The sequence below is a fragment of the Microtus pennsylvanicus genome, chromosome 8 (assembly GCF_037038515.1).
Source record: "Microtus pennsylvanicus isolate mMicPen1 chromosome 8, mMicPen1.hap1, whole genome shotgun sequence".
NCBI lineage: Eukaryota > Metazoa > Chordata > Mammalia > Rodentia > Cricetidae > Microtus > Microtus pennsylvanicus.
In genome coordinates this window covers 104250913-104274955 of record NC_134586.1, presented here as the reverse complement: position 1 = coordinate 104274955, position 24043 = coordinate 104250913, and the positions used below count along the sequence as shown (strand labels likewise).

The following is a 24043-nucleotide window of genomic DNA, read 5'->3' as shown; positions in this document are numbered from 1 at the left end:
GCGGATGTGTGGAGTCAATGCCAGTGTTCTAAATTTCTAAGTGTAGTAAGGAGGAGCGGGTCCTCTGTTTCATCCCATCCTGCTCCCGGCTCCCGGCTAGCTTACATCTGAAATAATTACATGAAAACTGTATTCATTTAAACACTGCCTGGCCCATTAGTTCTAGCTTCTTATTGGCTAACTCTCACATCTTGATTCAACCCAAGATTCTCTAATCTTGGCCACCACAGAAATTCTTCACTTGAAGGTAAATCTTGAATTCAGCATTCCCTGTGTGTTAAAACCCAAACACTGCAGAAGCATCATGCTGAAAACAAATACTGCAAGCTTAAAGAAGAGCTGGGCTGATAAAAAAAAAAAAAGTCTGTTCATCCTTCATGAGGTCCTGCGTTTGTATCTCCAGAATCCACCTAAAAGGTTGGGCAAGCCTCTATCTCTAAAGCTGCCTGTAGGGTGTCATTGTCTTTGTCCTTGTAACATTGAGCCCTGAATATTCAGAACAAAGTAGTGTGTGTGTGTGTGTGTGTGTGTGTGTGTGTGTGTGTAAAAGGCAAAAGGAATTTTCTGAGTACACGAGCAAGCAAGTGCATGTGTAAAAATTCTCGGAACACAGGCTCTTTAAATAGAATGTATACTCCGGGTTTACTCCAGGGGAAAGAAGTCAGAGTTAGGTTGGTTGGTCAGTTGAGCTCCTTTTGAACAGAAAAAAAACCCGATGTGCTGTCCGATTTAAGGAGGCGGGTCGCTATCATTCACGAATCACAGACGCTGTTACTCTCTTGCACGATCTGTCCAATGAAGAGCACGGACAGTCAGAGGGTGTCGCCATTGCCGCCCTGTTTGAGTCCTGTGTAGCTGCAGGGAGGCCAGTGGTGGATTGTCTTGGGCGGTGGCGCCTTCTGCTACTCTGCAGGCCCTTTAGAAAGGACACCTGCTCACGCCCCAAAGCAGGAAATGGTGAGTTTACCCTGGACTCCTGGAGTCGTGCTTGACGGTTTTGTGACACTGCAGAGGCTTTGTCAATAAGTAGCGCTGCCGCCCTGACGTTCCCCTTGCGCCGTGCTGCAGAGTCCGAGGTGGGAGTGTGTCACCACCGCCCTCAAACCCAGGTGCATTTTAATGAGTATGCAGCGGGTAGCGGGGAGCCTGCGATGAGGTCCCTCGGTCCGGCCCTCCCCTGCCCTGCCTGCCCTACTGAAGCTGCGTCTTCCAGTCCCCAGTGCTCCCGGGTGAGACCCCGCCTTTCCAAACACTGCATCACTGGCGAGTTGGTGCTGATGCTCTCTGGAATTCAGACTGCTGGGAAGGAACTTTAGTGACAGCGCTGTTACCCTTTTAAAAGTATTGGGCATTGAACCTCAGGTCTTCCTCATTCTAGGCAAACCTTTTACCTCTCTAAACTTTAACCCTGTCCCGCATCCTGTTTTTTGCTGTTTGTTAATGCAAAAGGATTTGTTTGGTCCCTCTGGTTGAGAGTGGGAGAAAATGCCCATGCTTTCAAGGAAGAGGAAAATTTCAGTTTGTTTCACAATTGTTTGTTTTCACCCGTCAATTTGGAGAAATTGTTAATTGTCTAAGCAAAAGTAAAATTTTTGGAAAATGTTTCCAGCATTACTGACTGTGGAGGAAAAAAAAAAGCATGAAATGGAGGCAAATAACTTGAATGTACAAGAAAAAAATGTCGTTTCTTTTCGCTAGTTTTGAATAAGCAGAAGGAATTGTGAGTTGGGAGGTTTTGCTATGTATTTTCCAGCCTCATTGTTCATTATTAATGTGCTTAACTTGTTTATATCCTCTTGATTTAATTTTAGCATGTTGTATTTACTCAGAGTTTAACCACTTAGTTTCACATATAATGCTTTTTCTTTTCTTTCTCTGTTTTAGTTGTGTTCAGATATTATCAGTTGGTCCTCTGCATTCCACTGGACTGTCTTGTAACCTTCTCTAATATATGACTTATTTTTGTAGCTTGCCTGTCTTACTTTTTTTTTTCTTACAAGAGCCACCTGTGACGTAGAGTTTGACTGTATTGTCCCTGAGTTTCTCTTTCATTAATTTCTCACCGTATCGTTTCCATGTCTTGCTGTCTTTGGTTTTGGATCTGACTTGTTCTTTTCCTAGGACCTTGTATTTGCATCATTAAGTTGAATTCTTTATTTCACATGTCTCTGGATTCTCAATGTGTCTCCCTGGAAACTGAGGTTACTTCTTTTTGGCTCTTTGGTCTCTTTAATTTAAAAAATAAAGATGGACTTAGAAGGAAACCAGAGGACAATTTAATAGAGTTTGAGGGGAAAAGAAAACCCAACAGGTCAGGCAAGCTTCCATTACTAAGGCATTTGTCGTGACCTAGTAAAAAGGACAAAAAAAAAAAATCTTGCCTTTTAATTTGACGTGGAGATCAGAGAAACATTGAGGAAGCCCAGGGTGTCAAGGAAAGCATACTTGTTAAATGCTGAGATTTGATTCCGAGTTCAGAAGAGACCCAATTCCAGGATCTTGTTTCCTAGAGCGGAGGACTGCACTGGAAACACATGATTAGAAACAGAATCTAGACAGCTTACTGAGAAAGGAAAGCCATCCCCAAAAGTGAGAGTTAACTGGTGAGCCGAAGAGGGAGTTCCAAGGCTTAGGCAGTGCAGTCCATGACACTCTGTAAAATATCTGCAGAATGACAAGCTCTCCCTAATGTGTATACCAGGTGCTTTCCTTGTGTGTGCTCTGTTCCTGAGTGAAAGTCCCAGTAACAAAGGGCTTCTGATCGTCCTTTGCAGACTGACTCTTCCATATAATAATCTTCACATAGCTTTTTTTTCAGCCCCTATTTTGCACATAAACGTTTGTAGCTAAAAACATACCTTTTGCTACTGTCTTTTTCCCCAATTGCATTAACAATAGATCCCCCCCCCAGGCACAATATATCCTGATTATGGTTTCCTCTCCCTCTACCCTCTTCCAGATCCTCCCCCCTCTCCCTTCCATCTGCATCTGCTCCCTTTTTGTCTCTCATTAGAAAACAAACAGGTGTCTAAGGGATAACAATAAGGTAAGATAAAACAAAAATGAATGCATCTGAATTGGACAAAACAGAAGAAAAAGAGCCCAAGAGAAAGCACAAGAATCATAGTCCCACTCATTCACACTCAGGAGTAGCATTTTAAGAAAACACTGGGTGGTTTTGGTGCATGCCTTTAATCCCAATACTCCAGAAGCTGAGGCGGATGGATTTCTGTGTGTTTGAGACCAGCGTGGTCTACAGAGCTAGTTCTAAGACAATTAAGGCAACGAAATAAACCCTATCTTGGGGTGGAGGGAACTGAACTGAAGCCATAATATATGCACAGATGACCTAGTGCAGACCTGTTCTGGCCCTGTTCAGAGACTGCTGCTTCAGTCTCTGAGCTCATATGATTGGGTTGATTTTAGAGGCTCTTGTTTCCTTGGGATTCTTTATTCCCACTGGGTTCTATACTCTTTCTGCCTCCTCTTCAAAGGAGTTCTCTCAATTCTGGGGGAGGGATTTTATGCAAACATTCCATTTAGGGCTGAGTGTTCCAAGGTTGCATTCTCTTGAGTAATATGTGGCTGTGGGTCTATTTGTTCCCACGTGCTGCAGGAGGAAACTATTCCAGTGATGGCTAAGCAAGGTACTGATCAGATATCTCTTTCTAGGTCTGGGGTAACTCACTCAGAATAGTTTTTGTTTTTCTAGTTCCATCCATTTGCCTGTGAATTTCATTGTTTCTTTTTTTTCTTAACCATTGAATAATACTCCATTTTGTCAAAGTACCACAATTCATTTTATCCATTCTTTTGTTGATGGATGTTTAAGTTGTTGAGAATTTCTGACTGTTATGAATGGAGCAGCAATAAACATGGTTGAGCAAGTAACCTTTGTACTTGTGTACAGCATCCATTGAGTATATGCCCACAAGAGGAACTGCCACACTGTTTCCATAGTGACTGTACAAGTTTGCCCTCCCACCAGCAATGGGTGAGTGTTCCCTTTACTCCACATTTTCTCCAACATGAGCTGTCACTTCTATTGATTTTAGTCTTTTTGAGAAGAGTAAGATAGAATATCAAATTAGTTTTGATTTACAGTTATGCAATGGCTATAGATGTTGAACATTTCTTTAAATGTTTCTCCACTTTTTGGGTTTTCTCTGTTTTGACCTGTACCCCGTTTTTAGTTGGGTTGTTTTCTTGATATCTAGTTTTTTGAGTACTTTATGTATTTTGGTTATCAGATGTGGAGTTGGTAAAAATCTTTTCTGATACCCAACAATAGAGATTTGTCGGAATGATGGTATTAAAAGCTTCTCGGTTTCATGAAATTCCATATATTAATTGTGCCTGTGCTAATGGTGTCCAGAAAGTTTTTTTTTCCTATGTCAATGACTTCAAAGTTATTTCTCACTTTTTCTTCTATCAGGTTCAGTGTATCTGATTGTTTTTTTAAAAAAGATTTATTTATTATGTATACAACATTCCTTCCATGTATGCTTGCATGCCAGAAGAGGGCACCAGACCTCATTATAGATAGCTGTGAGCCACCATGTGGTTGCTGGAAATTGAACTCAGGACCTCAGGAAGAGCAGTCAGTGCTCTTAACCTCTGAGCCATCTCTCAAGCCCCCAGTGTATCTGATTTTAAGTTGAGATCTTTGATTCATTGGGAATTGAATTTTCTGCAGTGTGATAACTAAGAGTATATTTGGATTCTTCTGCATGTAGCCTTCCATCTTGAACAGCATTATTTGTTGAAGATGCTATCTTTTTTTCCAATGTGTATTTCTGGCTTATTTATATATAAAAAAACCCAAAACCAAATAAACAAACAAAAAACCATAACATGTCCATTAGTGTGGGTTTATTATGAGGCTATCAATGTAATTTTATTGATCAGCAAGTCTGTCGTATTATCTTGTTGTTTTTTTTTACTGCAGCTTTGTAGTACAACTTGAAATTGGGAGTAGTGATACCTCCTGCAGTTTTTTTTTTAATTGTTCAGGATTATTTTAGCTACCCTGGGATTTTTTGTGTTTCCATATGAAGTTGAGAATTGTCCTTTGAAGGTCTGTAAATAATTGTGTTGAACTTGTGATGGGGATTCCATTGAATCTGTAGATTTCTTTTAGTATGATGACCATCTTGAATTCTACTGATCCATGAGCATGGGAGACCATTCCAATGTCTATAATCTTCTTCAATTACAGTTTTTTTTTTATCATATAAGTCTTTCACTTATTTGGTTAGAGTTACCTGGAGATACTTTATATTATTTGAGGCTTTTATGAAGGGTGTTGTTTCCTTGATTTCTTTCTTAGTCAATTTTTCATTTGTATATAGGAGGGCTACTGATTTTTGTGAGTTGATTTTGTATCCAACTACTTTACTGAAAGTGTTTATCAGCTGTAGGAGTTCCCTGGTGGAACTTTTAGAGTTACTTATATATACTATCATACTTTCTGCAAATAGATACTTGGATTTCTTCTTCTCCTATGTGTATCCGCTTGGACGCCTGTACTTATTGCTCTAGCTGAGCCTTCAAGTACTATATTGAATAGGTCAGGAGATAGTGGACAACTTCATCTTGTTTCTGATTTTAGTGGAATTCCTTTGAGTTCCATGCTATTTAAGTTGAAGTTGGCCTTGGGCTTGCTGTAAACTACCTTATTATTTTTTCTTTCTTTTACATGACAGCCCCACTTCCCCCATCCACTCCTCTGAAAGGGTAAGGCCTTCCACTGGGAATCAGCAAAGTCTGTCACATTAAGTTGAGGCAGGACCAAGCCCCTCCTCCCTGCATCAAGGTTGTGCAAGACATCCCACCATAGGCTATGGGTCCCCCAAAGCCAGCTCATACACCAGGATAGATCCTGATCCCATTGCCAGGGGTGCCTCAAATGGACCAAGCTATACAACTGTCGCCTGCATGGAGAGGGCGTAGTTAGGACCCATATAGTCCAGACATTGTGAGTTTCCACAAACTTGGTAACTGCCTCTGTAGATTGCCACATAGCGGCCTTGTCCCTCCTTGCTCATATATTCCCCCCTCTCTTCAAAGGGACTCTTGGATCTCGGTCCAGTGCTTGGTTGTGGATCTCTGCATCTGTTTCCATCAGATACTGGATGAAGGTTCTATGATAACAGTTATGGTAGTTACCAATCTGATTACAGGGGAAGGCCAGTTCAGGCACCCTCTCTCCACTATTGCTAGGAGTCTTAGCTGGGGTTGACCTTATGGATTCCTGGGAATTTGCCTAGCACCGGTTTCTTCCTAACCCAATAATAGCTCCCTCTATCAAGATATCTCTTTCATTGTTCTTCCACTCCATCTCTTCCCCAACTTGACCATCCATTTCCTTATATTCTCATCCCTAATCTCCTCCCTCTAATGCCACCCACCACACCCCTAGTTTTCCCAGGAGATCTCATCTATTTCCCATTCCCAGAGTGATTCATGTGTCCCTCTTTAGGGTCCTTGTTACCTAGCTTCTCTGGAGCTGTATATTGTAGTTTGGTTATCCTTTGATTTACATCTAATATCCATTTATGAGTGTTTGTCTTTCTGAGTTTGGGTTATCTCACTCAGGATGATTTTTTTCTAGTTCCAGCCATTTGCCTGCAAGTTTAATGATGGCATTGTTTGTTTTTACAGCTAAGTAATATTCCATTGTGTAAATGTACCACATTTTCCTTACCAATTCTTCAGTTATGAGGGGTATCTAGGTTGTTTCCAGGTTCTATTATGAATAATGCTATGGATATAGCTGAGCAAGTGTCCTTGTAGCATGATTGAGCATCCTTTGGGTACATGATCAAGAGTGGGTATCACTGGGTCTTGAGGTAGATTGATTCCCAATTTTCTAAGAAACTGCCATACTGATTTCCAAAGTGACTGTACTAGTTCTCCAAACTCCACATCCTCTTTAGCATGAGCTTTTATTAGTGTTTTTGATCTTAGCCATTATGACAGGTGTATGATGGTATCTCAGAGACATTTTGATTTGCTTTTCCCTGATGATTAAGAATGTTGAACAGTTCCTTAAATGTCTATTGGCCATTTGGGATTCTTCTGCTGACAATTCTGTTTAGATTTGTATTTAATTTTTTAATTGGATTATTTGGTATTTTGAAGTCTATTTTTTTTGTTTTTTTTTTTATATGTTTTAGAGATCAGCCTTCTATCAGATGTGGGGTTGGTGAAGATCTTTCCCCATTCTGTAGGCTGTCGTTTTATCTTATTTACCATGTACTTTGCCTTACAGAAGCTTTCCAGTTTCAGGAGGTCACATTTATTAATTGTTGCTCTCAGTGTCTGTGCTGCTGGTGTTATATTTAGGAAGTGGTCTCCTGTGCCAATGAGTTCAAGGCTACTTCTCACTGGACAGAGTGAGGCTTGTAGATTACAGGGTCAAATTGGGAGTGGGTGGAGTGGCCTTCTTATGGGAGCCTTGCCTGCTGGTTGGGAGAGGGGCACGAGTTGTGCCCTCTGGCTTAGGGCCTAAAGGCTGGGCTCTCCAGCTGGGAGACCAGTCACTTACCTCTTAGTCCAATCTATACAAGTGTGTCTATGTCTCAGGGAGTTGCTGAGGTCACAGAGGATGGGTAGGTTTGGGGGTCAGAGAATGACTTGTAGATTATAGGGTCTGATGGGGGGGTGATGGTGGGATGATCTGCCTGCAGGAACCTGGCCTGCTGGCTGGCTAATATGGCCGCAGTGGTGGAGGGCGGGGCTGCCTTTATTATCTTGAAAGATTTTTCTTTAATCCCTAATCTCTAGTAATTTCATCATGAAGGGGTATTGGATTTTGTCAGAGTCCATTTCTGCATCTAATGAGATGATCATGGGGTTTTTGTCTTTCAGTTTGTTTATATTGATTTATATATGTTGATGTATCCTGCATCTCTGGGATGAAGACCACATGATCATGGTGGATGATTTTTTAAATGTGTTCTTGGATTTGGTTTGCAAGTACTTTTTTGAGAATTTTTACACCTATTTTCATAAGGGAAATTGGTCTGTAATTCTCTTTCTTTATTGGGACTTTATAAGGTTTAGGTATCAGGGTAACTGTCACATATTAAAAAGAATTAGGCAGTGTTCCTTTTGTCTCTGTTTTGTGGAGTAATTGGAGGATCATTGGCTTTAATTCTGCTTTTAAGGTCTAATAGAATTCTTTATCAAACACCAGGGCCTGGCTGTTTCTTTGTTTATTTGTTTGGGAGACTTTTAATGATGGCTTCTATTTCAATAAGGGTTATTTGCCTTTTTAAACTGCTTATCTAATCTTGATTTCATTTTGGTAAGTTAAATTCTGGTATATATCGAGAAAAGTATCCACTTTCAGATGTTCCAATTCAGTGGAGTACAGGTTTCTTAAAGTATGTTCTTATGATTTTCTGGATTTCTTCAATGTCTGTTGATATGTCCTCATTTCCGTATCTCATTTTGTTTATTTGGATCCTCTCTCTGCTTTTTACTTAATTTGGATGAGGATTTGTCAATCGTATTGATTTTTCTCAAAGAACCAACTGTATGAAGATGTATTGTTGTGATTGATTCAATTTTTTATAAAGCTGAATGACCAATAGTGAGACAGGAGAGTGATTATAGGCGGGACTTCCAGGCAGAGAGAGAACTCTGGGAAGCAAAAAGGCAGAGTCACAAATGAGATGTGGAAGGAAGCGGGATGGGCAGCGCAGAGACGAGGTAACAACCCACGTGGAGAACATAGACTTAAAATGTGGGTTAATTTAAGTTGTAAAACTAGTTAAGAACAGCCTAAGCTAAGGTCAAGCTTTCATAATTAAATTTATTTCTATGTCACTATTTGTGGGCTGGCATTCCCAATGAAAAAGTACTGTTACAACTAACTCTCAGATTTATTGAAGCTTTTTAATTTTTTTCAAGGAGATTGTTGTTTGTTTATTGTTTTCAGCACTGAGTTTGATTATCTCCAAGTATATATATATATATGTGTGTGTGTGTGTGTGTGTGTGTGTGTGTATGTTGGTGTGCTGATAAGTTACTAGTTTGAGATCTATTCAAGGGGTTTATGTAGGCACTTAGCACATGAACTTGCCTCTTTGATCCACCTCTAATGTGTCCCATAACTTCAGGTATGTTGTGTGTCCATTTTCACTCAATTCTAGAAGGTCTTTAATTTATTTTTCTGTTTTAACTCATTTTTCTATCAGTAAAGAGCTGTTGAATTTTTGTAAGTTAATAACATTTCAATTGTTTCTGTTGTTGATATGGTTAGATAGGGTTGCAAGGAGTTATTTCAACTTTGTTGTACCTGTTGAGATGTGCTTTGTGTCCAAGATATGGCTATTTTTGGAGAATATTCAATGAAAAAATGAAAAAAAAAAACCTTAAGAACAGAAAGAAGCCTTCTAGACCCACAAAAATGGGAGCCAAGCGCAGCTTCTAGATAGCAGCATCTTTTTTTTTTTTTTTTTCAGATAGGCTCTGTTTGCTGGGCACAAACAGAGATGCAGCTCCTTTAACAAGGCTTCCTGGTTCATGCTAGTTGCACAAACAGCTCTGGTTCTTTCAAGGAGGTTCAGCTACATAACACTTAAATGGGGTTTGTGAGCTGAGTACTGCAAGTTGCTTAATGGCAACATAGACCCGCTTGTATCCCTGGAGCTAGGGCAGTGAGCACGGCTCTCAGAAGCGGTGAACGTACCTCCACCGTATTAAAAGGCCAAGAGAAGCAGAGCCAGCATCCCGGCAGACCACACTGCTAACCATTTTAAAATACTACTTGTCAGAAAAGTGTTTCAGATACACAATAGGATAGATTCAGACATCAAAGACCTCTTAAATGAGACACAATGTGTTTAAAAAAATATATGTAGCTTGGGAGACAGAAGGAAAAAAGTACAGATAAAACAAAGTCTTTAAAGGGACAGTAAAAGTAATGTAAAAGACTACAGTCTCTCCTCTCTCTTCCTGTCCTCCACCGCTCCTTTTTTCAGACAGGTCTCCTCTCCCCTCCCCTCTTTCCCGTTCCCTTCCCCCAATTAAAAAAAAACTCTCCACATGAGCCCTGTTGCTTGATGGTGTTGTCCCCCCACCCATTTTTAAAGTTATAACAGACTATTCTCCAACTTGCTTTTTATTGCCCACAAGTGATACTGCCTACCGTGGATTGGGTCCTCTGATATCAAACATGAATCGAGAAAATGTCTCATATATTTGCCTACAGACCAGTATTATGAAGACATTTTCCAGTTGTGATTTCTTATTCTCAGATGACTCTAGCTTGTATCAAGTTTACAAAAACAAAACAAAGAAATCCGCAAACTAACCAGTGTAGTGGGTGTGTGTGTGGGATACCTGCAGAGGCCAGAAGAGTGGGTCAGATCCCTTGGAGCTGAAATTACAGGTGACTTTGAGCTGCCTTTTGTGAGTGCCCGGGACTCCTTTGTAAGAACAACAAGCACTCCTACCCACTGAGCTGACTCTCCAATCCCCTCTGCTCTTATCTTCTGGGAGAGATTGCCATTGTTGTCACATAGTTCACTAAATGTCCCAGAAAACACATCAGAAAGAGCCTGAGCTTGTTTTTTCTCTTTCATAAAGTTATGCCTTGCTTTGATTTGTTTTCATTGTATTTATTTGTAGGGCTGGCTGTGATGTGCTTGGACCACAACAGAGAGTGGGGGTCAGGGACAGCTTTCAGAAGTTGGTTCTCTTCTTTTATCATATAGGCCAGTGATGCAACCCATGCTACCAAGTTTGGCAGCACTCTTCCTTATCTGGCCTTGGTGTAACACATTTTGACAGAAGATCTTTCATGTTATTTATCAGACCAATGATGAGATTTTTTTTTACATTTTTATTCTATGAGAATTTTATATGTGTGCATAATAAAATATGATTATATCTATTTCCACCTGAAGCTTCCTGTATATCCTCCCTAAATGACTATTGCCCAACTTCATGTCTTTTTTTTCCTTATAAACCATTAAGTTTAATCAGTACTGCCAATATGTGCACGGTATGGTACCATTCCCTGGAGCATAGGAAACTCCCAGTGGCTACACAGTAAACGAAGAGTGATTCTCCCTCCCCAGCAGCAACCATCTGCCACTAGCTCCTTAGTAAGGATTGAGGCATAGAGAGTATCTCTCTGTTTATGCCAAGATTTTGTCTGACTTGATCTCGTGTAGGCTAACATAGATACCATGACTTCACAGGCACAGTAGTCACGTGATGCCCAGAAGTCAGCATTTTGTAGCACCCCTCTCCACTTCTGGCTCTGAAATTCTTTCTACCTCTTCTATGATGTTCCCTTAGCCTTGGGCATGGGGGAACTGATTAAAATGTTCTGTGTAGGGCTGACATCCACAGTCTTTTTCTTTGTTTGAGTCAGGGTCTCACTATATGTGTAGCTCTGTTTGTCCTTGAATTTGCCACATAGGCTACACTGGCCTTGAATTCACAGAGATCCATCTGCCCCTGCTCCTCTTTGTTGGAATAATATGTGCACCACCATACCTGGACACATTCGTCATCTTGATAAGAGAGAATTCATCCAAGTTTAATTGGGGTTTCGGTTTCTTAGTATGTCAGAAATAGGTAAAAAGTTGGAAAGATACTAAGAGTATATAGAATACTATAAAGCATTGCATGGCGGTGATTCCCCCTTTACCATTAAGCTAATTGTTTCTGTTCCAGTGGGTGTCCTCAGGCTTCATAATTCGCTTCTATTGACAAGTAGACGTTTCTAAATCTGGTGGGTTCCAAATTACTAAAGATGCACTGTACAAAGAGTATCAAGGCAAACATCACAAGAGGTGTTGGTGTTGTGTTGTTCATTTATCATGCAGTTCCTTACTGGCCTGAGAATTGTGCAACAGTGCACAAGTTAGAATGAATACTAAATGTGTATTCACTATTTGTAACTAGTGAAAAGTAGTGCTAATCATGATATATAAGAAACAGATGAAGAACAGGCACGAAGTGAAGGGATCAACGCACTCTGCATCTCCCGTGCTTTCTCACCATTCGTCTTATAAGTGTCTGTGGATTCTTTCAGGAGCCAGTGACCTTTGAGGACGTGGCTGTGAACTTCACTCTAGGAGAGTGGGCTTTGTTGGATTCTTATCAAAAGGAGCTCTACAGAGATGTGATGAAGGAAACCTTTAGCAACCTGATCTCCATAGGTAAAAAAATACAGCATAATTATTTTCCTTGTTCATTCACAAAAGTAACTGTCTCTTGCTCTTCTGTATAGTTGCCTAATTTGAAATATTAAAAGGAAAGATATTATTGACTATTTGTATGCTTTTTTACATTTTACCATGGGATGAGAGACAAGAATGTAATGGTTTTTAATGTAATATGTAATAAAACTTTCCTTGGGTTTACCTTTCAGGGAAAACAGAGGAAGAAAATATTGGAGAGGACTACCAAAGTATTAGGAGAAATCTGAGGTAATTTACAGTCAACAAAAAAAAGAATTTACAGTAAATACTTGAAAGTAGTAGAAAATCTGATACCCAAGTAAATAATCCATGTACAGCTAAAGGTAAATTAATTTAATCTGAAACTTCATCGAACTTGAGCATTCAGAATTGTAGGATCCCAACTTTGTGATGTAATATTGCACAATACCACATAACCTAAGCTATATGAGACTTTTTTCCAATTCTTTCATTATACGAAAACTTTACTGTGTGCACAAAATTATTTAATATAGTTTTTCGGGTTACCTTTAGACTTTGAATGCAAAACATATGTGAATAAAAGTGTGTTTGGGATATATTGTAACGTAGCTTCAATAACTATGTTAAAAATACTCAGCTATTGGTCTGGAGAGATGGTTTAGTGGTTAAGAGCATTGCCTACTCTTCGAAAGGTCCTGAGTTCAATTCCAAGCAACCACATGGTGGCTCACAACCATCTGCAATGAGATCTGGTGCCCTCTTCTGGCCTGCAGACATGCATGCAGGCAGTATATTGTATACACATTAAATAAATAAATATTTAAAAAAAAATACTCAGCTATCCCAATTCCATAAAGCCTGACCCACACCATTTTGCATCAGGACTAGTCAACGTTAGTAACTTTGGCAAAGACCCTGTTTGTTACATAGCCAAATATGAAATAGGAATAGTTAAAGAATAAAATATAACATGGGCTGAACAAATTACTGTGTATCTGCAGTGTTTTTACACCATTCTTTTTGTAATCAAATTGTAAAGATTACAATTTGTGGATTGTTTTAGGAGACAAAATGTTATCAGAGAAACTAAGAAAATTGTGTGTTTTTCCCAGGGCCTGTGGCTCAATGTTCAATTTTCTTTCTTTCTTTCTTTCTTTCTTTCTTTCTTTCTTTCTTTCTTTCTTTCTTTCTTTCTTTCTTTCCTTTTTTTAAAGATTTATTTATTTATTATGTATATGACATTCCTTCCATGTGCACCTGCATACCAGAAGGGGGCACCAGATCTCAGTACAGATGGCAGTGAGCCACCATGTGGTTATTGGGAATTGAACTCAGGTCCTCTGGAAGAGCAGTCAGTGCTCTTAACTGCTGAGCCATCTCACCAGCCCCTGTTCAATTTTTTTTAGGCATAAATTCTTGTGGCAATAGTCACAACTCTTTTTCCCCTAGGGTGAGCTCTTTCTATGTGGTTTATGTTAGCTTTAAACTTGTAGTCCCTTTGCCCTTGCCTTCTAAATACTGCAGTAACAAGTGTGCACCTCAATACCCAACCTCTAGTATCTCTCTTGGCTAGCCATAAAACTATAGTAATATTCTTTTCATTTTTTTTTTTTTTGCAGCACTCATGTGGTTAAAGGATTATATGAATCTGAGTGTGGTATTCAGTATGGAGAAACCCACCGGCAGATTCGAGAGCCTGTTGGTAATGAGGACATGCCTCCTGGAGTAGCAGTCTGTGACAGCAGTGTGTGTGCAAATGATGCCATTGGTCTTTCACAGCCGGATGTGCATCGCAGCGATCCAACTGGAGAGAAACCATATGAGGATCAGGAAGATATGGACAAGTCTTTTAAACATAAGAAATATTGGAAAGAATTTACATATTCCGAGTCCTCTCTTACCCTTGAGAATCCTTCCAGAGAGAAACCCTGTGAAAATAAACTCTCTAATGAGCACTGGAGGAATCTTGCTTCTGCTCAGGATTCTCAAGCAACGCGTAGTGGAGATAACGTTCTTGAATATAAGCAGTTTGAAGCCGCTCTCATGGCGTGCAGTTATGTTCAGTCTTATGAAAAACTCCAAACTGGAGAAAAGACATTTGTGTGTAAGCAGTGTGGCGAAGCCTTCATTAATTCTAGTCATCTTATCAAACATCATAAAACTCATACTAGAGAGAAGACTTTTGCATGTAAGTACTGTAGAAAAGCTTTCATCCATCCCAGGGCCTGTTACAATCATGAACGAACTCACACTGGAGACAGACCTTATGTGTGTAAACAGTGTGGGAAAGCATGTATTCATTCTTACCACCTTCTCCAACATGAAAGGAGTCACACCCGGGAAAAACTTTATGCATGTAAGCAGTGTGGGAAAGTGTTTGGACGTTCTTCATACCTTCGTAAACATGAGAGAATTCACACTGGAGAGAAGCCTTATTTATGTAAGCATTGTGGAAAAGCATTCAGTGATCCCACAACCCGTAACAATCATGAAAGAACTCACACTGGAGAGAAACACTACGTTTGCAAGCAGTGTGGGAAAGCCTTCATTCGTTCTTCTCAGCTTCTGATCCATGAAAGAATTCACACCGGAGAGAAACCGTACTCATGTAAACATTGTGGGAAAGCTTTCACCTATTCCAGTGCCTGTTACATCCATGAAAGGATTCACACTGGAGAGAAACCCTATGTTTGTAAGCAGTGTGGGAAAGCATTTACCTGTTCCACATACCTTCACAAACATGAAAGAATTCACACTGGAGAGAAACCTTATTCATGTAAGCAGTGTGGGAAAGCCTTCATCCAGCATAGAGCTTGTTACAATCATGAAAGAATTCACACCGGAGAGAAACCATATGTATGTGTGCAATGTGGGCATGCATTCACTTTTTCAAAATCCCTTCAAATCCATGAAAGAAACCACACTGGAGAGAAGCCATATGTGTGTGAACAATGCGGGAAAGCCTTCACATGTTCCACATACCTTCACCAACATGAAAGAATTCACAATGAGAAGAAATCCAGTGGATAGAATGTATACCAGTGTAAATCCTGAGTGTATTCATAGCCAGCTTGCAAGGAATAAAGGAAGTATGGAGAAAAAGTGAGAGGATATGAGACCAGTAGCTGTATAATTTTTTCTTACATAGCAAGCGTACATAGGATACAATCTGTTGTTGTACCAGGCATGTTGATACATGCCTTTTATTCCAGCAGTAGGGCAGTGGAGGTTTAGAGGATGGCAACATTGAGTAAAGTTTGTTTCAGATAAGAATCATTAAATTTTCTCCTGTAGATGATCATTGTATAAGCAAGAAATGTGAAGGGCTGGAAGCAATATTTGGTAGAATATTACTGAAAACCTGAAATACACTAAAAAATTAAATATTGTAATTTTTGTTCCTTTCTTATGTACATACAAGACTGCTTGACTTAATTTAAAAAAAAAACTTTTAAAGTACGGTTTGGCAAGTAAAATAACTTTGACATTATTCTACCTGCCTGTTTTCCTCGTGGTTGCAAAGCTGGGGCACAACAGGAACTTTAACCCACAGTGGAAAGCCACCGGGATGCTGCAAGGAATAACAATAACCTCTATGAAGGAATAACACTATCACCTGAATAAAGAAACTATTTGAGTTTTGGTGATAAAATCTGTTTGGTAAATCAATTGAATTTCAATTTAATAGCAGTTTTTAAATCAAGTAATAATACAGTTTCCTTTGGTAGAAAGCTGTATTGGATTTGTCAAATTCAGATGGCATTTGTAACCATCCGAGTATGCTTAATTTTTAGGTATATTTTGAGTTTTCGTGTTTCATGTGAAGTTGAAAAAATATATTTGTCCATTGTTAGTATTTTCTGGCTGTCATTTTCTGGCATGTACTTTTTTAAGCTATTATTGTTTGTCAGTTTCCTAAATTTAGGTGCGTACTTAGATTTTTTCTCAGAGTGACATTTTTACATAGATTTTATATTTTGTAATTTTAGTGTATATTTTCTTTTAAAGTTTTTGATGTTTTATTATTTATTTATGTGTGTGTGTTTGTGTGTGTGCCGTAGTAGAGATGTGCAGCTCAGTGGACGATATTCAAGATTTTATTCCCTGCCAGGCTTGCTCAGCAAGCAGTTTTACTCATTGGGTCTCATCACCAGCCCAATTGCCATTTTTGAACTGTTCTTTCTTTTATTTACAGATACATTATCTCTCTACCTAGGTCTGTCTCTCTGGGAACTCACTATGGAGACCAGGCTGACCTCAAACTCAGACAGATGTGCCACACCGTGCTTGAAACTGTGTATCTTTAAAAGTTAAAACCTATTGCCATGTTCATCAGTTTGAAACTGGTTTTTAAGATGTAAAATTTCTTTTATGCTTATATTGTTCAACTTTTATTATAAGTGTTTCTTTGCTCATCGAAACATAAAATATATTAGGCTGATGTGTTTCTGTGGACAAAAGATGAACACGACCATACCATGTATTTCAATAAAATGTAATGGATTTTAGTGAATCTTTTCAATTGTGATTAATGATAGTGTTAGTCCTCATTAGGTGTAATTTCTAACCTGCTTAATAATTGTTTTAAATGACTTGAATACACTTTAATGGTTTGTGGTTCCTATTTATTAAAAGTACTTTGTGGTTGAATATAGTTCTGTCTTTTGTGTTGTAATAATGGTCTCACCTGGAAGGTTGTGATATAGTGAGAGGAAGTAGTCATTTATGAGTACGAGTTAATCTCACTTTTAAAGGGTGGCAATTTTGTTCGTTTTCGTGATTCAGATTATTTTTGAATGTTCAGGTAGATGTCCAGGATGTTACTGTTTTTCCTTGTTTCTGTTTCATCCTAGTTACTGAGGAGAATTTCCTACTTTTGCAAGTATTATTTTTTAAGGCCTTGCTTTTTCCTATTTTACTTGTTATCTACTAAGTATTTCATTAAAATATATTGAACTCTATTTTCCACTAATACCAGTGCTTCTTAGATTTCATAAGATTGCGTCCTTTTAAATCATGGCAAGTGGGAAAGATGAAGATGATTTATGTTAAATACATCCAAACTGATGAACATTAACCCTAGCCTATAATGTTACTTTGCCATAGTTACTTAGTGTAAAGTTTGTTAAAGTCATCAAACCATGTGTATTTCTTTTGGGTATAATAGGCTGTGGCGTGCTTGCTAGTTTTATATATTTGTATACATGATCATCACAGTGCATCTCTACTGCTGCCCCTAATTATGATTCCAGAAAATATCATTCAACATAGGGCTACCAGTGTGAGGTTAGGCTTTAAGAGCATATGCCATTTATCTTTGCTCGTTTGCTTTCCCCTTGTCATGTTATTTAAAATATAAAAGCTCATGCCAGTTATCTTTCTTATGTCGATGGAAATACCTAAGTCCATTCAGTCAGATGTCTTAAAAATCTCCTAATTTCCTTGCTCACTGTAAGCCAGGAGCATGTATGTATGAGTTTTCCCAATAGATGCCTAGTAATGGACAGAGAAAGCACCATCGTTTCAAACAAGTTTGTGGTTCTCAGAAAATATGTATTAGGCTATACTTTTCAAATATATCTCACATGTCAGCATGATTGATTAGGAACTCTAAGAATTAAGAATGCAATATGGAGATACCTTTGTTCTCTATACCGTTGTTATGGAAACACTGTTGCAATGCCTGGTGTTGATAATTTAAAAAGAGTTAAGGGGTATGCAGATATTAAATACTTACGAGGTGGAAAGAAAGCTAGGGTTAGAATCCAGTTTCAGACACTTATGCAACTTTTTTACCTTAGTTTTGATCCCCACCACTGCCAAACAAGAAGAGAAAATAAAGGTTGTTAATGAAATTAATCTTTGTAAATATGATTTACTCAGAGCAGATTTACTTCATTTCATCGTATAACTTTTTCATTTACAACAACACAAGGTAATTTACAAGGTAATGGGATACATTCTCTCATTTCATTTCTGTTCTTTAATTTTTCTAGGCTTTTCGAAACCTCTTTATGTGTAATAAACTGGGTAAAATAATTACAGAAAACTGTGTCTATAAATGTTGAACTTCACATTAAAAAGTAACTTTAGTTTTTGAGAGTTGGAATGAGAAAGCAACTTTCATACATTACTATTAGTTGGAGCTCTTTGCTTAGAATTCTATTCATTTTATCAGAACCTCTTTTGTTTTAGGGGTTCTTTGAAATCTTTACCCATTGTCCATGTAAAGAAGCAGAAAAATTTCTTACAAATTTTTTAAAAAGTATTTACTAACCTTCTTACAGTTTCTTCAGTGTGATATTTTTATTTATGTATTTTATGTATACATGGGTACCATTTGCATATACATCTGCATGCCAAAAGAAGGCCTCAAATGCCTATAGATGGTCAGGAGCCACCATGTGTTTTCTGGAAGTTGAACTCATGACCTCTGCTCTTAATCTCTGAGCCATCTCAGCCTCCACAAAACTTTTTTTAAAAATATAACTTCTTTATTGACTCTTTGCAAGTTTCACATCATGCACCCCAATTCTATTCACTTCCTTGTCCTCCCTATGCCCCCCTCATCCCTGCCACACACACCCCACATAAGGAAACGATTCAAAGTAAGCAATCAAGAGAACAAAAGTAGAAGCAAAACAACCCCCAAACAAAAACGAAACAAACAAAAGACCCACAACAAAAACAAAACAAGAGCCACAACAGAAAAATCGCTTCATTTCTCCTTCGTTCCTGCTCCAACACCTTTTCATCCATCCCGGTGGCAATGGAGGTTTCAGCGCGCATACCTCTTCGTTCATCGGCTTTACTGTCAAATGTTCATTGCAGCGAGTCACTGGTCTGGTCAAGGCCTCTGGTTTCTGGTGCAGCATCACTAGATCCTCACCGGAACTCCTCTGGGACATCCTGTGGCTGCCACTGGTTTTGGAGATTTTGCGGGTGTCATTCCACAGGACCAGTCCCTTCACCAACTCCAGTCTGTCCTAGATGGGGTAGGTGCTAGGCTAGATTATCCCACGGCCAAGCTATAGGCCTGGATAGTAGCCAAGCTGGTCAGTTCAGGCCCCTGGGGTCACCCACCTTGGGCAAGTGAACAGAGTCTGCTTTCCTACATGCATGCCTTCGGATGGTTCACCCTGGCCTGTGATGTGATGGGGGCCATCTTCTCCAGCATGCAGGGTCCAGCTCTCGCTGTGGTGTCTAGCGAGAGGCAAGGCCAGCTCTCACAGAGCCAGCAAAGAGTGTGGCCAGCTCAGCATAGCCCTCTGATTTCATCTTGCATGGTTCCCAGGGCCATGAGGTGACACAGGCCACAGACATCCACATATGCCCCAGCTATAGCCGGACCACAGACTCAGACATGGCCGTTGGCAGCAGCTTGGGCCTAGTAGACATCCTGGTATTTGTAATACCGTTTGGCCAATAACTTAAGCATATTTTGAGCTAGCGCTTACATCTTAAGTTAACCCATTCCTATTAATCTGTATATTGCCACGTGGCTGTGGCTTATCGGGTGAAGTTCTGTCCGGCACCTGTCTCCAGCGGGACTACAGGGCTCCTTACTGACTTTGCCTACTCTCTCCCAGCACTCATTTAGTTTTCCCCGCCTAGCTCTATTCTGCCCTATCACAGGCCAAAGCAGCTTCCTTATTCATTAACCAAGGACTTCCCACATCACCTGGCTCTGGGTGGAAGGATTGGCCACTCAGGTAGGAATGGTTGTGGCTCTAACCTTGAGCCTCTATGTGACTTTTGGTGGCAGTGCAGGACCTGGACTTCAGCACAGACCCCAGTCATGGTAGAACCATGATGCTCGACAGTGCCTGGGTCTGCATATCACCACTGCCCCAGCAGCAGTATGGCTCTGAGACACCAACATGGCCTCAAGCTGTGGTATTTCCACAACCGTCCATGGTAGCAGGTGCACTGGGCATCATCACGGACCCTGTTGTCAATAGGGCCATGGACTCTGACAGGGCCTCAGCTGTTGCTCTGGCCCAGACGTCACCAGGACTTTGTGTGTAGCAGTGCAGTATACTCAGATCCGGAAGCTTCCTGGCCCTTAGACACCACCCTGGGCTCAGGTGACTGATCTGACCCTGGGCACTCTCATAGCTCATGGTGGGAACAGGGGCCCCATGCGTCAGTCCAGCCCCCAGCTGCTAAAGGGCCACAAACCCTGGCATGGCCTTCAGCAGCAGCCCGGGCCCAGATGACACCATGACCCCATGTAGCAGCACAGTCCACTCATATCTGAATGTCCCCTGCTGTGATGTGGCCCTCAGACTCAAACCAAGTCAGTCTTTTGTCCAGACCTCTGTATTGGCCCTAGTAGCAACCTGGGCCACAGACTTCATCACAGACCTGTAGAGGTATTTTATTTGTATTTTAGCAAATAAAGCTTGCCTGAAGTTTAGAGTGAAAAATAGCCACACTGATCAGCCAGGCGGTGGTGACACACCTTTAATCCCAGTAGACATGCTAATTTGTCATAGAAACTGGGTGATAGTACATGCCTTTAATTCCAGAACTAGAGGAGAATATAAAAGGGGAGGAGACAGCTCTCACACACAGTCTCATTCTGAGATTCCTGCAGGCAGGATCGTCATTTCAGACTAAGAGCCAGGGGCTGGATGCTTTGCTTTTTCTGACCTTCAAGTTGAACAAGGTCAGTTTCTATCTCTGGCTTTTTTATTAATCCTGCTATACAGACCCTGACTGCAGCTAGGCCACAGACCCAGACATGCCCTCAGGCAGCAGTTCAGCCTGGTTGACATCCTAACTCCATGTGGTAGCCCCGGAACTTGGATCAGGCTGAATCTGGTAGAAGTATGGCTCCATCATACAGGTCACAGGTCACAGGTTGTGGTCTGAACCACAGGCTCCCTGTGACATGGGAGTCAACATTGACCTCAGCTGTGGTAGGACCATGGACCCAGATATGGTCTTTGGCAGCAGCCCAGGCCTGCTTAGCTCCATAGTCTCAGGTAGCACCAAAGGCTACCCCGATCAGTATGGTCCCAGCAGCAGCATGGAGTTTGGTCCAAAACACAGACCGAGGCCCAGGTCACTGGAATCAGCAAACACTCTACAGTACCAGGAGCAATGGATATCAACACAGACCATGGCTACTGTAGGAACCAGGAAGCCCATATGGGCCTTGGCATCAGCCCAGCTGATATCATCATCCTGGCACCAGGTGGCAAGCAGATCTGCTCCTCAGCCTACTTCTCACCACCATCACCATGAATCCAGGTAGCAAACAGGCCTCCAACTCCTCATTCAACTCCTTACTGTAATCGTGTCTTCCCTTCTGCATCTTCCCATATCTATTCCCATGAACTATTCCATTTCTTTATTACTTCCAAATCTCCACTAAATATTTCCTTGTGGCGCCATTTGTGCCCCATCATCCGGGGCAAGGAAGACCCCGGTGACTATCTTCCTGCCAGCCAGGTACCCAGCTAACCCCCATCTGTGCAGTTGAGCATCAGGTGGGGGGTGTTTGTCTTCCCACCATCCAGAGCCTGAAGGATGTAACAGTTTTTAACACACACACACACAAAAATCAATACTTCTGAGATAGTATAACAGGAATCTGATGTTCTCTGAAAGAGCAATGGTACTTTCTTCTTGATCAGAGAGAAAAGGTGGAATTAATGTTCTGTGGGATTATCTTGTTTCAGATGCCTGGGTTCTTCTTCAGCATATCAGATCTTGTACAAACCTGCTTCTGTAATGATGTGACCTTGTGGCTACTTTTGGTGTAAATTTTATTAGCAGACACTCTCCTCATGAGAACCTAAGTTTAAGGGATTAATAATTATATATTTCTGAAGGTGTAAGTCATAAACAATGCCACACCAGTTTGGAATTATGATTCATAGGGTGGTATTTATTTAAAGGGGAAAAAACTTACAAATCACCATCAGCCCTCTGCGCAACCAGGAAGGGAGTCTAGTCGCCGGCGGAGCAGGAAGTGAAGAGAGAGAGGAGAGGGAAGTGGCCGCTTTTTCAAAGGGAGAGAGACCACGCCCCAATGGGCTGGTATCTCAGTGCCGATAGGCTGGAGGAGTGGGATGACCTCCTGTAACACCTCCCCCTTTTGTTTAAATAAGAGAGTTCTAAACCTACTATGAAATTATATACAATAAGTACAAATATCCTATTCTAACTAGCTTAGGTCTTGTATAATAAATAACTTGGCCAAGTCATGAGAGAAAAGTAACTACATCTATATAGTCTTCAACCCCATCGAAGATCTGAGAAGGGAAATAATGTTACCTGGTTAATTAGGAAGTTCAGTAAAACAACTTCCAAAACATGCAACAAATCACAGAGACAACTAGCTACTTAGGCAATCACCCAAAGTCACATTAGCAGCATTGAAGCAACCAACTTTGGCTAAGACCTAACATAACTGACATACCATTTTCAAAGGCAAGCAACTTTTCAAAACTATCTTACCCTGTCTTGGCAGGATAAGACAGCCCTGTTTTATCCATTGATGCACGCTCTGTATCTTTGTCAGTGGTTGAGGTATGGGCATTTCTTTGCCCCAAGGCCAGTTCTGTCAAAAAGAAAGGCTCCAGGTGGAGTGTCTTTGGTGCTCAACATTCTCTCGGGAATAGAGTGGTATTGCCAGGAGCAATTGTGTCTCACTACCACAAAACTCTGAGTTAGATTAAAGGCCATTTTCTACAGCTCTTTGAAGAAGTTGAAGATTATCTATCTATACTGAGTATAATCTCTATATATCTAAAGAACCTGATTAGTCTAATTATAAATGACAAACTTAGATGACTATTAGTCTATATAATTCTCAATATCTATCTAACTTAAAGACTAAGACAATAAACAACTGTGAAACAAATGAGGACAATGACCTCCAAATATAAACAATGTTCAAATATACATTGCAGTAGGTAAATATATATCAATACACAAACATTATATAAGTATCTTAATCAGAGGTAGAAATGTACACTGCAATATGGTAAATATATACAATATATATCAATACAATATATGTCAATACATAAAAATGTTTTAAACAGAGGTAGAAACATGCATGCATACAATAGTCAATATAATTTAACTTTGTATCAATATACAAGAATCTATACCAATATATTTGTCTAAAAACAGTAACTCACAATTACAAATCTATTATCCCATAATCCCTCTTTTTTTTTTCCAAAATGATCCCTGAGCTTATAAAATTCCTCCCCAACCCTCAATCGTATACTAATTATAATCAACCCCTAAATGATGTCCCTAAACCCAAGGGCAAACTTTACTGGGAGAGGGGACGTCGTCCTCTAGAATTACTTCCAGCTGTCATGGGGGCGACATTCTTTCTGGGGGATCCTGTGAAAGTAAAATGATGGTTAAATTTCAAGATCAATGTCTTTTAAAATTGCCAATAGTCTCTGAGTATTTTGTGCAGGTCTGGCCAAAATGTTGTATAAGATGTGCACCATTTCAGCTAACCAAGTTGGAACTGTCTTGTGCAGCTGGTACCCAAAGCAGGTCTTGTAGTAGCGCTATCAGTATCATGACGTCATATCAACCAGGTGGAGTTGTTGTTATGGGGCCCCATCTTCTTCCTGGAAACTTCAAATGCCACTTCAGGAAAAACTCATTGTTGATTATGAAAAACTTAAACATTAATCATATATACATATATATACATATATATATATATTCAATGAAAGACATGATAGATATATTCAATGAAAAGTATGATAGATATGAAGAAAAGCAAAGATGTTTTCTAAACTCATATTTCTTTCTGTCCCACATCATGGCTCTTGACATGAGACAGAAACTCCAGAAATTCTGGGTTTTTC

General features: G+C 40.1%; 1 protein-coding gene across 1 annotated transcript in view; it reads left to right on the top strand.

The window, feature by feature from the left end:
• The window catches only part of LOC142855380 (uncharacterized), a 53206-nt gene extending 36057 nt beyond the window's left edge, over positions 1–17149 (top strand). The window contains exons 5-9 of the mRNA XM_075981883.1: positions 735–957; positions 1012–1229; positions 12059–12185; positions 12398–12455; positions 13808–17149. Coding sequence (XP_075837998.1) covers positions 735–957; positions 1012–1229; positions 12059–12185; positions 12398–12455; positions 13808–15218 — 2037 coding nt within the window. The 3' untranslated portion in view covers positions 15219–17149. The remainder of the gene's footprint in view (positions 1–734; positions 958–1011; positions 1230–12058; positions 12186–12397; positions 12456–13807) is intronic.
• Positions 17150–24043: the final 6894 nt, after the last annotated feature.